Below are 13,851 nucleotides of genomic sequence, written 5' to 3'. Positions count from 1 at the left end.
CCCATACCTGAATTCTGTTCAGAATTCTGTTTATTTCCTGGGGTAAAATCCTAAAAAAACCCTCAACAACTTTGGGGTAAAATCCTAAGAAAAGCTCAGCAACTTCAATCCTAAAAAAAGGTTCACAACTTTGGTCGGCCCGTTGGTCAGCCCTCGCAGCCCTTCACTTCATCAAATCTGGCCCTCTTTGAAAAAAGTTTGGACACCACTGGAGCATGACCCATCCTCCCTTTCTTTAAGGAATGTGTGTAAGTGCAGAGACAAGTACAAAGCCAAGGCTGCATTCAGCAGCATTGGCAGGAGTGTGAGATATTCACTGAGAAGAGGTTTTCCTCAGTGCAAGGTCATAGTGGAGAAGCTGATGGTTACATGTTCAGTATAGCATGAAGATCTAGCAAGGTAAAGTGCTAGTGGATCTCTCTGTGTATTCGTATGTTTACAAGGCTTACTTCTAAGACCAGAGGAACTGTATTATGGTAGATTAGTTCATGATGGACCAGCACCTCTTAAAGTTTATGTAGCTAGTGTGTTTATGCTTCTCTTGTCTCATGAGGCAACAAGCACTCTAAGCTGAACCAAGTGGGAAAGGAGTTGTCTTAACTGGGAACTCTGGAAAAGAATGACTACAGTGGTACCTCGGGTTACATACGCTTCAGGTTACAGACTCCGCTAACCCATTAATAGTGCTTCAGGTTAAGAACTTTGCTTCAGGATGAGAACAGAAATCGTGCTCCGGCGGCGCAGTGGCAGAAGGAGGCCCCATTAGCTAAAGTGGTGCTTCAGCTTAAGAACAGTTTAAGGTTGAGTACGGACCTCTGGAACGAATTAAGTACTTAACCTGAGGTACCACTGTACTGGAAAGAAGGAAGACTCTGATGTTCTGCTGAAAGACTCTGTTAATCACAACACTTTTGCTGTATCTTCTGTTGTCACACCCTCACAGTCTCTAACCTGAACATGCTTCTGTTCAACTGATCTCTTTTATTATGCCACTCCATGCCACCATTAATGTTTCTGTTTCCTCTGTATTAACAGGCAAAAATTGAGGATCCCGAGACAGGGGAAATTATCCCACTCAACAGCCCAGGAGAACTTCAGGTCCGAGGTTACTGCGTCATGCTAGGGTACTGGGCAGACCCCAACAAAACCAATGAAGTGATGGATGATGAGAAATGGTACAAGACCGGGTACGTTGGGGAAGAAGCCATTTGTTCATTGGGATAATCCTTGGGAAGCCAATAGGATCTAGTAGGTGGAAGGCTGGATGGAGAATCCATTCAGGGCCATAAGCTGCCTTTTAGCAAGTCAGTATCTCGTCATGTCAGTCACCCTAACTGGGCAAAAGAAGACAAAAATGACCTATTGCATAAAATTTGTACAGGGCTGAATTTGAGATAATGGGGTCACCTGATGGGGAATGGCAGACAAGCAACATGTCCACCCCTAGGCCTAAGTCTTACCCAACACTCACTCAATAGCAAACTTGTTTCATACATAGGCATGGAGTTGCGGGGGAGCCACTCTCTCATGGTGCCATCCCCTTGTGACTATTTCCCACCAGATCACCACCCTCCTCATTGGTGGGATGGTGATCTGTTGGGGAAAAACCCATGCAATCAACAACATCTAGCTGCATTATCCATTAATCTGCTGCTGCTGCTGCTGCTGCTGCTGCTGCTGCTGCTGCTGCTCCCAAGTGGGATAGACAGCTGCATGGAGAGGGAGCTGCCTCAAACTTCCGGGTGTGCATGAAGGGAGCCTTTGTTCCCTGGCATATGATATCTCACTACGTCATGTCTTGCCACATTGCAGAATCTGGTATTTGGTTATGCAGAATTCACAGAGTCCAGCTTGTGATCTCTTGCTTATGCAAGTACAGAGGACTGGCTGCTAAAAAAAACTAGCTGAAAAGGGAACATTTGGGCTGAAACTCAACATTGCTCTAAGCTGACTGTTCCATCAGCACAAGCATTTGTGTTTGTCACACGGAACAATCTCCCTTCTCTTCTCCCAGTACCCCGTTCCGGGGGTACTCCTGACCTGCCAAAACCATTTTGGAGGAGTTGTGTGGGGAGGAGATGGGCAGAAAGTCCCATTGTACTAGTGGGATTTTGTGCTGGTTCCTGCTTGCCCGGCTGTTTAATTGAATCTGGTCTTGCGCACCTCAGCATTTATCATATCAGGCATCCCCAAACTCGGCCCTTCAGATGTTTTGGGACTACAACTCCCATCATCCCTAGCTAACAGGACCAGTGGTCAGGGATGATGGAAATTGTAGTCCCAAAACACCTGGAGGGCTGAGTTTGGGGATGCCTGTATCATATGTATGGTGCAACAACAGCTTTTGGAACAGTTGTGTACAGTTCTGGTCTCCTCACCTCGAAAATGATATTTTAGTGTTGGAAAAGGTTCAGAAGAGGGAATCAAAACAAAACAAAAAATGATCAAAGGGATGGAACAACTCCCCTATGAGGAAAGGTTAGAGCATTTAGGGCCTTTTAGTTCAGAGAAAAAGCGAGCAAGAGGAGATATGATTAAAGCGTGTAAAATTACATAGGACACAAGAGCCTGGTATTGGACTAGGTGTGTCCCTGGCCTGTTCCAGCAGGCTCTTCTTCTGTTCTCCAGTGGAGCATCTAGCAACATGGCAAGGTCAGGGTAGAATGACTGTGATATCCTTCCAGGGACATGGCTATTCTTGATGAGTACGGCTACTGCAAGATAGTAGGCCGCTGCAAAGACATGATCATCCGAGGAGGAGAGAACATATACCCAGCAGAGCTCGAGCAATTCCTACATACCCATCCTAAGATTCAAGAGGTGCAGGTGAGAAAAATGGTGAGGTGGGACATGGGAACAGGCCCTCCAATCCTCTGGTTTGGCTATGTGCTGGACCCAAGGATAACTCATAAACCACGGACCAGTCCAGAATCCAAAGGTTCCACTGGGAGTCAGTCCGACAGGGCCAAGGCAGGACACGAGGCAGGGAACCAGGCAAGGACAGGGGCAGGATCTAGCATACGGCAAAGTTGCTCCCGTAACCTGGGGCGGGGTCCGACAGCCTTTTATCATTGTTGGGGTAGCAGCCGGTCCTGATCCCCCGGCGACTCACCTCCCTGTTTTGCCTGAAGGTGAGAACTCCTCCTGCGAGTACTCAGGTCTCTCCTTCTCCAAGACCTTAGTCTCTGTAGCTCAGGAGATGTTGGTGGGTTACTAGACCCAGGGGCTGCCTCAGCCTCCCCTGACCAAACCGGTAGTGGAGCAGCTGTAAGTGATGGCTCAGCTGAAGGCAACGAGGTAATCCCCTCATCTGGAGCCAGGGAAGGCTCAGGCCGCTGACTCGGCTCTGTTTGTTGCAGGGGAACCTGTGCAGACTGGGACTCTTCAGGATCAGGCCCCAGACTTGGTTTAGATAATGCCTGAGGCAAAGGATCCGGTGCAGACTGAGTCTCCTCTGGTTCCGAGTCCGAGCCCAAGTCCCAGGCCATCACAGGCTAAATACTTAAGGCTGAATGTGCGACAAATGCCAAGTGGCTCCAGCGCCATTTAGGGAAATGAGTTCGCTTGTGGGTTTCCCACAGGAACCTGGTTGGCCACTGTTTGAGAACAGGACGCTGAACTAGATGGGTTGTTGGCCTGACCCAGCAGGGTCAAGAACCCCACTAAGTTGGGTGGGCCCCATGATCAACTTTCCCCTTCTCTTTCACTCAGGTAGTTGGCGTGAAAGACGAGCGAATGGGAGAGGAGATCTGCGCCAGCATCAGAGTGAAAGCTGGAGAAGAGTGCACAGTAGAAGAAGTCAAGGCATTTTGCAAAGGGAAGGTAGGAGCTTCGAGATGGGTGGCTGTGTCCTGCTTTTCCCCACCCAATAAAAAGAAAGAGCAAGCTCTCCAGTGGTGAGGTTCTGTCAAGGGCTGCTTCCAGATGGGTGGTTCCTAGCTCAGCCCAATCATTGCTCTTCCGTTGTAAGCTATACGTGGAATTGCAATCGATGTCCCACACTATCAGGAGGATTGTGCTTTTTGAGGTGTGCATTCCACTATGTTCTGTATACATCCATGGGGGCATGGCACAGCTGCTGTGGGTAGGGCCATTTGAACCTCAGCACACGTCCACTATAAGTGGTGCTAAAAGCATCTACAGTCGTACCTTGGTTCTCGAATGTTTTGACTCCTGAACGATTGAAACCCAGAAGCGACTGTTCTGGTTTTCAAACATTCTTTTGGAAGCTGAACGTCTGACGGAGCTTCTGCGGCTTCCGATTGGCTGCAGGAGCTTCCTGCAGCCAATCAGAAGCCGCGCTTTGGTTTTTGAATGCTTTGGAACAACTGTACGCTTGTCACATTTGGGCTGCTCTTCTGTTCTTCTGAAAAAAACAACTGGGCTTTTTATAGTCTGAGGAAAGATGGAAGGACTGTATGATAGGATGATAGCCTCAGGTGGATGCCTCATAAAAAGTGACTGAATAAGCATGGCAGTTCCACACTAAATGCCTAGTGTGGAAGCTCCTGTCTTAATATCAGTTGGGGATATGGCTTTAGATAAAATGCAGTTTTATATTCCATGTTGGAGAGGCACTTGCTCTGAGTCCTGCTCAAGCAGGGAACAGCAAGCCCGCTGTATAAAGATTGAGTCAGTCAACAGCCATTGGCTTTTCTTTTGCAGATCGCTCACTTCAAGATCCCTCGGTACATAGTGTTTGTGAAAGATTTCCCACTCACCGTCTCGGGCAAGGTGAGTGACAGTCCAAAGGCTTTAGCTTGCTTAGCCCCAATAGGTTGCATGGTGCTTTGCAGAGTGCAGGAAGATCCCTGCCTCGAGGAACTTGCAAACTAAACCAGTTACAGTGGAATCACAGGGGAGGGGAAGAGGACATAGTGTAAACAGGGAAGGAGTGTGTGCTGTTGCTTGAGTTACATGGGCTTGGGCCTAGTTGCAGACTACTGGGTATGGAACTAGTAGATGGGTGGGCCACAAGTGGGTTTTGAAGAGGAATTTGAAGACGTAGGAGTGGTGGCATCTAGGAGGCAGTGACTAGCATATGAAGGGCAGCAGGTAATAGAAGGTGGGATTTTTTGAGGGAGGTTGAGAGTTTTAGGTGATGGAGAATGGTGGAGTCCAGGGAGTGAAGATCATAAGGGGAGACATGTCAGGATGATAAGATAAAGGGGGAAAGGACTTGGAGAGATTTGAAGGAAAGGACAAGAATGAATCCAGGAGAAGATGGGGAGTCAGGGTAGGGTTTTAAGGAGAGGCATCGCATCATCAGAGCAAGGAGAGACAAGTGAATGACTTTGGCAGCAGAGTTCTGGGTAGAGGTGAGGGGCCCAAAGTGAGGCAACATAGAGAGAGAGAGAGCACATTATGGTAGCCTAAATGAGAGATGGCCATAGGCATGGACCAAAATATTTGCAGAGGGACAACCAGTATGTTTGCAATGCTGTAACCAATCCCTTCCTTCTTTCCTTCCTGTTCCAATCTTAGATTCAGAAATACAAACTGAGGGAGCGAATGGAGAAGCATCTTCAGCTTTGAACCCAACAACCCAACGCAACCCAAAATTAACATTTCTTCTGCCAACTTTTATACTTCAGCTTTCTAAGCCGTTAAGAGAGCTGGCAACCTGCCTTAACATAGCAATCACCAGCCTGCCTTAAGATGCTTTAGTCAGGCCTACTTAAAATAACGTGGGGTTTTTTCTAATAAATAAAAAATCTGTTTCTTTACCAGAGATTACTTCTTTGTGTTAAGAAATTCCACCTCACTTTGTTAAAAATACAAAACTTGTTTGTATGTCTGGGAATGGTATCCAGAAATATGATTTCCTCCCAGTAAGGAGGACCGTAAGGGAATTCCCATTGCTCCTTGTGATCAGAGCACATCATGGAAGAGGCATAGTCCTACCTTTCCCTCTACTGCATCCTGTGCAGTTCTTTTATTAGAAATTGTAGTTTTGGAGGAATAGTGGTGCATGCAAAGGGATAGAAAAGAACGCCAGGGTGCTGAAAATTAAGTCCCATGTAGGAACATTAAGAGCTATCGTGTTGCAAATTTCAAGCCAAAAGAAGGGGAAAGTACTTTTTAGCAGTCAGAAAGGCTACATGGGAAGAAGAGCATAGTCACCTGAAATATGCTCATATTGGATTTGTAGGAGCAAATCTGTTAATTTTGGCACTTTTGCATTGTGATTCTCTTTTGGACGTCCTGTTGTTTCATTTTCTGCCATAATAGGCTAATAGGCTACGGTGATTGAACCTCTCATCTTCTCATTAGTCAGGTCATCCACACACACCAAAAGTGTCTGGAGCAACTTGCCTGAGAAGGGTGGTGAACCTCATGTATCAAGGAGTAAGGGGTGAGATTTGCTTGATCACTTGTCTACCTTTTGGTAACTGAAATGGAGCACCATTTATTGGACTCCCAGGGATTAGCCAGATGTGATGCAGTGGATCCATGATCAGGCTCTCTCAGGTTTGTGTTTTCATTTTAGAGTAGCTAACAGTGGGGCATCTTTATTGAGAGCTAGATTGGGACTGTAGTTCTGAGAGAGGACCATTCTGTGCCCCCCCCCCCCCCCCCGCAATTTAAATTGCTCCTCCCTCACTGTGGTACCTGTATGCTTTCCCCTATAGGGAAATTAGCAGCTAACACACACACCCCCTCTATGATTGCAATTACGTTTTTCTTTTGTAAATGTAAGTGCTCCTGATTTGCCATGTCACATCTTACACAGGTACTATTTGTTTATTGCTGTAAGCTGCTGTGAGCTGCATTTTGTTAAAAAGGCGACTGATAAGTTTAATTCATAGTAATCTTCAGTGCTTTAAAAAAAAAGAAAAATAGGTCCAGTACTCATCATGATGTTGTTACATTAAGTGCCACACTTTCTAACAAAAAGGTGCCAGTACTGCGTACTCTTGAGTATCCTCTGGGAAAAAAGGCATTGCTAATAATAATAATAATGGCCACATATTTAATTCAAGACAACACCCTTATGACCAAAAGGGAAGGAAAGAGCAGATTTCTGTGGCTTTAGAGGTATGAATCAACCCAGAGCCTTCTGCCCATGGAGGAAATACCTGGATCAGGAGGCGTGAGAGCATTAGAAAAGGACTTGGGAGCCGAGCTCTTTCATCACTTCCACAGCAACCAACTCCCTGCTATGGACTGGAGGAGGTAGTTCCTCTTTCCAGTTCTTTTGAGTGCAAGCCATGAAGTTGAATCTTCCCACACATTAGATTTCTCATCTGCTTTATTTCCGATTCAAAACAGATATTGATGTCATAGAAATTCAAAACTTCAAATCCCACAAGTTGGAATGCATCTAGGATGTGTTTGCTTTTACGGGAGCGTTATTAGGGCACCTCCCAACCATGATACTGAACCGCAGAAGTTGGTGCGTAACACTTTTCTTTTCTGACTGCAGCTCCCCACGCCAGCAGAATTTGATCTTGGTTCTGTTTTGTTATAAAGCTACTACTCTTCCTCCTCGCCTTCGATGACCTACCCTGAGCTTTTCCTTCTTTTACTCTGTGGCTGCATGTAACACCGTGATTTCGCTATGCTTTCTGAATGGTCTTACGTACTGCATTATAGCACTGGTGGGTATTGCAGTATGCAGCTGGTTTCCAAACAAATTAAGCGAAGTATGCAGTGAATTCCCTCTCTCCCTTTATCTAGTAGAACAAGACCCCTGGGGGAAGTTCGAGATCAGTCATTAGCAATGAAGATGTGACTCCTTGTCACACAGCGATTTCAGAAGCAAAATGAAACATAGAAGTTGTTCTTCATCTCTTAAAGAAACAGCCAGGGTTTTCTCAGGAAAAAGGGAAGGTGGTCAGGGAGTGTCTCCTCCGTAACTTTTCTGGCTCTCCCAGCTGAAGCGTGGTTTCTGCCCATGGAAGCAGAACACAAGGGGCCTCCATATGTTGCTTTGTTGCTGAAAGAAAACAGAATCCAGGTCAGGTCAAGAAAGAGTTTCATTATGAGAGCCAGTGTGGTGTAGTGGTTAAGAGCGGTAGTCTCGTAATCTGGTGAACCAGGTTCGCTTCCCCGCTTCTCCACATGCAGCTGCTGGGTGACCTTGGGCTAGTCACACGTCTTTGAAGTCTCTCAGCCCCACTCACCTCACAGAGTGTTTGTTGTGGGGGAGGAAGGGAAAGGAGAATGTTAGCTGCTTTGAGACTCCTTCGGGTAGTGATAAAGCGGGATATCAAATCCAAACTCTTCTCTTCTTCTATGTGAATGTTTGATGTCATAATTAGTTTGAGACTAGGGGATGAGAAGGGAAATAAGATCCCTCCCACAGATGTCAAATGGATGGGCCTTTTGCCTCTTGACAACAACTATCACCTTTAGCACACAAAGGGTGCTACTACACTTTCCAGTGGCGCTCACTGGACCTCAACATTGCCAGCTGTTTCTTTTCTGTTATGTCTCCACTATAGATAAAATGTAAAGGGAAGGTAAAGGACCCCTGGACGGTTAAGTCCAGTCAAAGGCGACTATAGGGTTGCAGCGCTCATCTTGCTTCCAGGCCAAGGGAACCAACATTTGTCCACAGACAGCTTTCCGGGTCATGTGGCCAGCATGACTATACCGCTTCTGGCGCAACAGGACACCGTGACAGAAACCAGAGCACATGGAAATGCCTTTTACCTTCCTGTCGCAGCAGTACCTATTTACCTGGAGGGATTAAGAGCCCTGTTACGGCCCATCAAACGCGCAAGAAACATGTGCTAACTACGCTATTTTAAAATTAAAAATACACCATAGATTTTCCCAGCCCACATATGAAATATGCACACGTTTCATTGTCCTTTAAATGCAATATGAAATTATCTCACAAGAAGACTTTAGTTGCCATTTTAAGCTTAACAGCCGTGTGCCACAGATGCACAAAATATACTTACATGGTGATAGGCCCCACTTCTGGATTCCGCAACACAGGACAATGCCCAGCTTCTTTGATGGGAAAGGAAGTTAGGAGTTGGGGTGAAACCCTGGAAGAAATCCCAAAAAAACTCGAATGAAATAAGCGTCTGCTGCTTCTCTAGTCTTAATCAGTTTGGGAGGAATTTGGCAACGGGAACAGCTCGAGATGCTGGAGATGCTGTGAGATAATTATGTCAGACCTCACATTATTAACTCTTTAATAACACTGCTTTTAAAAAAAGTAGAGGTGGGAAAAGGATGCAGAAAAATACAACCAAAATTATTAATTAATGTTGGCGGATGGAGCAACTTACCTTTGAGGAAAGGTTGCAATGTTTGATGTGTTTTTAGTTTAGATAAAAGGCAAGTAAGAGCCTCAAAAGCATGGTTACGTCACACTTTGCCTGCAGAACTGGCAGCCCCTCACCCCTTTTCAACCACCCTCCCTTGTGGGGTGTTCCTTCAGCCTCTTCTCCCCTCTCCTTGGGAGTCCTCCAGGCAGCTGGTCTCTGAGCCGCCCCCCACCCCAAAGAGAGGTGCCTCCCAGAGACACCATTCTCCTAGGGAGCTTGTAGCCAGGGCTGCTGCAACAAACAGCCGTGTACCTTAGTCTTTGGGAGGCAGAAGCACGAGAGGGCATCAGAGGGAGGGAAGGAAAGAGGGGCAGAGACCAGTGTTGCCTTGCGGCACCCCTGACCATCATTCAAGGCACCCCAGGGTGTCACAGCACACTGGTTGAAAACCACTGCAGTAGACCTTGTCTTACACACTTACCTTGCCAAGTAAAAAGTTACTATACGAGACATGTTTTGACCCTGTTATCGGGCCACATTGCCAGAGTGAAACTCTCCTATGATTTCTCAATAATCCCCTTTCCCTCCAATTAGCTCTTTCTTTGTACAGCTTTCCCACTTGCCCATACCAGGGTGTTTGTAAAGAACAAAAATTGCATGCATCAGATTGCAACCAGTGAAGTTCCTTTGAGAGTAGACCCAATGAAACAAACAAACCTATGTTGGTCGTGTACAGTATATTAATAGGCTTCAATGGGTCTACTTTGAGTAGTTCTAGCATTAACTACCATCCACACAGCCTTAATCCCCCGTTGTCACGATGACCTCTACCCCCTCAGCAAATGCAAAGATACAAACCTTCCACAGCCTCACGGACAGCACGTTCAGTATCAGGACAGACATCATGAAAAATAGCATGAAGCACAAGGACTCCACAAGGTTTCCCTTCATCTTGGTTTGCCTGTGTTTGTCTCTTCCTCCCTCCCTCTCTTTATAAAGGTTGCCAGACAAGGGGGAAATCCTCATTGCCAGGCCACAGTGATTTCAATGCGTGTCATCACTCTGTGTTTCAGGAACCCCCTGGGTCCTGTCACCTAAGAACTTCCTTTTTATTTCTGCAGCAGAAGCACTTTCTTTTTGATGTGTCTTTTGAATCGGGTGACATTGAGACCACATCCTGAAGAAACGGAAAATTCTCATATAAGGGAACCGGTTTCCTTTCCATTAACTGTGCTAGTGTGACACACACACACACACACACACACACACACACACACACCCAGATGTGGTAGGAAGGTAGCAGGCCTGTCAGAGTTTCTGGGATTCGCTGAACCCCTGCAGGCTCTGACGGATACAATAATTAGGAAATAAAACTTATTAGCCATAAATCTCTTCCTCTTTTTAAAAAATATTGCCTGCAAAATGCCTCCACGCCACACATGCAAACACAGCTGCTCCCCCCAAAACAAGCTAGGCTTCTTGGAAGTGTATTGACCATTGCATTATGTATAGACATTTACACAAGCTTAGAGAGCAAGATGGATGGTTAACCCTGAGAATAGCGGAATAGTGTTTCAGTGGAGATTCCCCAATGCTCTAACAGCAGCACTAACATCTAGTTTCAGTTCCATAGAAACTGTTGCCTGCATGGATGCCACGTTTGTGTGATTTCCCAACAGAGATGAGTGCAGAGCAAGGAGCTATTGGTAGTCGTCATGGGCTTGTACACAAAGGCTTTCCCTCTTTTATGGTGCTGAATGTTCCTTCAGGCTTCCTTCGCTTATTAACCCTGGTTTCCCCTGAAGTCTCATGCACATGGACAACTCTGCCTAACCTGTCCAAACATTCTCTTCTAGTCATGGCCGCCTCCTGTCCTTTTCTCCCATCCAGTGAGAGAGGAAAGGGATGCGGGGGGTGCGTGTTATCACTGAGGGGGGTGACAAAATGACAAAAAGATGAGTTTTTAAAAATAATTTTTAAAAATTGGGCTCACGAAACTTTTTAGTTCAGTCAACAAATGTAACAAAATGCGGCTGGCACTAGGCACTTACCACGGGGCCTGCAGTGTGCCCAAGCCATGCGTCTCTCTTGGGAGTGACATGGTGGCTTAGAGGCCTACAGGCTCCGCGCTGCCTGAAACAGCAGCGTGGGACTTGCGTCTGCCCACCACCTCTCCCTCAACCACCCTACAGCTGAGGGGGAGGCAGCGGAGAGGCTCCATGCAGCATGCCCCACCCCCAGTTGCAGGATGCACCCGCTGCACCCAGCACCCAAGTGGCTAGCTATGCTGCTGCACCCATCTCAAATTATCCAACCTCACTTGTCCTTTCCCACTTCTGCTCTGTTTCCTTTTTACCTTGGATCAGGCGCCACAGCCCCCACTCCACCTTTCTCCCAGGAAAAGCATGATGCCTTCAGCACCCAAAGTGAAACAAAGGTATTAGAGACAACATGCACATCTCTGTCTCTCTCTGTAAGGTACACAAACCTGAATGCTCTTCCTCAATTAAAATGGGATGCTGATTGTGGTTCCTGAGTGGTGGGAGAAATTCCAGACAGGCCCCTGCCCCTGTCTGACTGATACACAGGGCTGACCACTGTGGTGTATGAGGCAGTCATTGAGCAGGCAGGCAGTGGTGCTGCAGGGTGGGGGAGATGGACAATGCGCAGCATCTCCAGCTGCAATCCTAAAGCATGAAATAGAGATGCCAGTCCCATGTGTGTCTACTCAATGCAATCCCATGTGTCCAATCCATTGAGTTCAATGGGAGGTGCTCCCAGATTCGATTCTTGGTTATAGCTGTCACTTGAGAACAAAGCAATGTGAGAATCTATTCCAGCTTTGATCTCCAAAATGTAGTATAAACACCGACAACTGAGAAACACCAGCCTGTGAGCGCTCCAATTGGAGAACAGCCTTTACCAAAGGTGTCATGGACTTTGAAGACGCTCGAACTCAGGACGAAAGGGAGAAAAGTGCTAAGAGGAAGGCATGCTTGGCAAACCCTCACCATGATCAACTCGCATCTGGAAGCCTATGTCCCCACTGTGGAAGGATGTGTGGATCCAGAATTGGCCTCCACAGTCACTTATAGACTTACTGTTAAGACAGTGTTCATGGAAGACAATCTTTCTAGGATACGAGTGATCAGCAAAGAAGGAAGATTTTATAAGAATTCGTAACAATTAAGAATCAACAAATTCCCTTAACGAGAAAAAACTTGTTAACACTTATTGTCGACAATAAAGAGGTTCAGATTTCAGGCAATTATAGGAGAGTCAGGGATATCAGATAAAAGACAATGGTAGTAAAATCAGCAAAAGACTAACATAGCTACTGCTCTGGATTTTATTTCATTGTATACACTTTTCTACAAATCCAGAAACTACTTCCCCATTTTTACATGGATGAATCGTCCCTCAAATGACAACTTTCTATTTGCAGGAGGGAATTCATGGGAGAGAATATGAATGCATTCTTGCAGCTGTAGCATAACGTTCTCCCCTAAGGGGTGGATAATTGGGACTTTAAAGTACAGTATTAAAAGATCTGAATAAGACCAGAAGCCAGGCAGTTTGTGTATTTGTGTGACGCTAACTAGCCTCTCATTTGCTTGACCTTTTGTTGCCATGGTTGGGAGTCTTCTGAAATACTAAGAGGCATCTGATATTTTTGGGTTGTACTCTTAATAGCTACCAAGTGACCGCACTGCCTCCAGAAAGCATAGGTGAGCCATCTGCTGTCTAGCTGCTGGAACTGTAGTCATTTCAATGGCTTGCACATGATACCACAGATGTTGACCCACCAATTCAAGGTACTGTACTTCATGTGCTTTATATAACACAGTGGTGTCCAAACTTTTTTCAAAGAGGGCCAGACTTGATGAAGAGAAGGGCCGTGGGGGCCAATCAAAGTTCCTGAAACGGACTTTGGCTATGCCTGATATAGCATAACCTACATATTGATTCAGCTAAAATAAAAAAAGTGTCCGGAGTAAATAACTCCATGCCCTAGGGCTTTTCAAAGGTCGTTATTACGTTTTTATTCTGTTTTTCCTAGGTGTGTCCTGTTTCACGGGTTAATGAGGGTAAATGGGGTGAAGTGCCAAGGCAATGGAGAAGATTGTCCATGGCTGTGTATACAACATACATTGAAAGCACGTTGACATCCCCCTAAGAACCCTGGGGACTAGTTTGTTAAGGGTGCTGAACCTCTGTAAGGAGTACATTTCCTGGGATACTTTAGGGAAAGCCACGTGCTTTGCTTGTTTCCATGATCCCCACTGCCTGTCACTACCAGACACTTCAGCAAACAGTTCTGGGGCTATTTCCAAAAAGCCAAACCAGAAGTTTCATAAATGAGTCCTACAAGCGCTGAGGGTCTATATTTGTATTGAAAACTTGGCTCTAGATTTATGTGAGATAACACACACACACCTACCTATGAATCTATCTATAGAATTCCACTCATCTTCCAAGCAGAGTTTTGCGCAGTCCCTACCGCCCCCCACTTCCTCCTCCTCTCCTGCAAATTTATATTCTCCCAACCCCCCTCTGAGGCGGGTCAGGCGAAGAAATAATAACGGTTGTCCCCAGGTCTAGTGCTGACATGCCAGCCAACCAT

The 13,851-nt window shown here is 46.2% G+C and overlaps 1 protein-coding gene and 1 long non-coding RNA gene across 3 annotated transcripts in view; one reads left to right on the top strand and one right to left on the bottom strand.

The window, feature by feature from the left end:
- Positions 1 to 5,726, top strand: part of ACSF2 (acyl-CoA synthetase family member 2) — a gene marked incomplete at its 5' end in the record, with an annotated part of 62,027 nt that extends 56,301 nt beyond the window's left edge. The window contains 5 exon segments of the mRNA XM_083487136.1: positions 1,036 to 1,187; positions 2,685 to 2,826; positions 3,712 to 3,822; positions 4,666 to 4,734; positions 5,485 to 5,726. Of these exon segments, the coding sequence (XP_083343262.1) occupies positions 1,036 to 1,187; positions 2,685 to 2,826; positions 3,712 to 3,822; positions 4,666 to 4,734; positions 5,485 to 5,535 (525 nt within the window). The 3' untranslated portion in view covers positions 5,536 to 5,726.
- A 1,508-nt stretch (positions 5,727 to 7,234) lies between these two features.
- On the bottom strand, positions 7,235 to 11,850 carry LOC310699446. 2 transcript variants are annotated; one of them, XR_014522079.1, is made up of 4 exons: positions 11,716 to 11,850; positions 10,086 to 10,404; positions 8,913 to 9,002; positions 7,235 to 7,939 (listed from the first exon to the last, which is right to left on the bottom strand). It is a non-coding gene; the product is annotated as an uncharacterized lncRNA (long non-coding RNA). The 2 variants fall into 2 exon arrangements; XR_014522080.1 differs by lacking the exon at positions 11,716 to 11,850 and having other exon boundaries at positions 10,086 to 10,433.
- Between the last annotated feature and the right edge of the window lie 2,001 nt (positions 11,851 to 13,851).

The sequence above is a fragment of the Podarcis liolepis genome (genome assembly GCF_965112155.1).
Source record: "Podarcis liolepis genome assembly, chromosome: 2".
In the NCBI taxonomy this organism is placed as follows: domain Eukaryota; kingdom Metazoa; phylum Chordata; class Lepidosauria; order Squamata; family Lacertidae; genus Podarcis; species Podarcis liolepis.
This window is presented reverse-complemented; position numbering and strand designations above follow the sequence as displayed.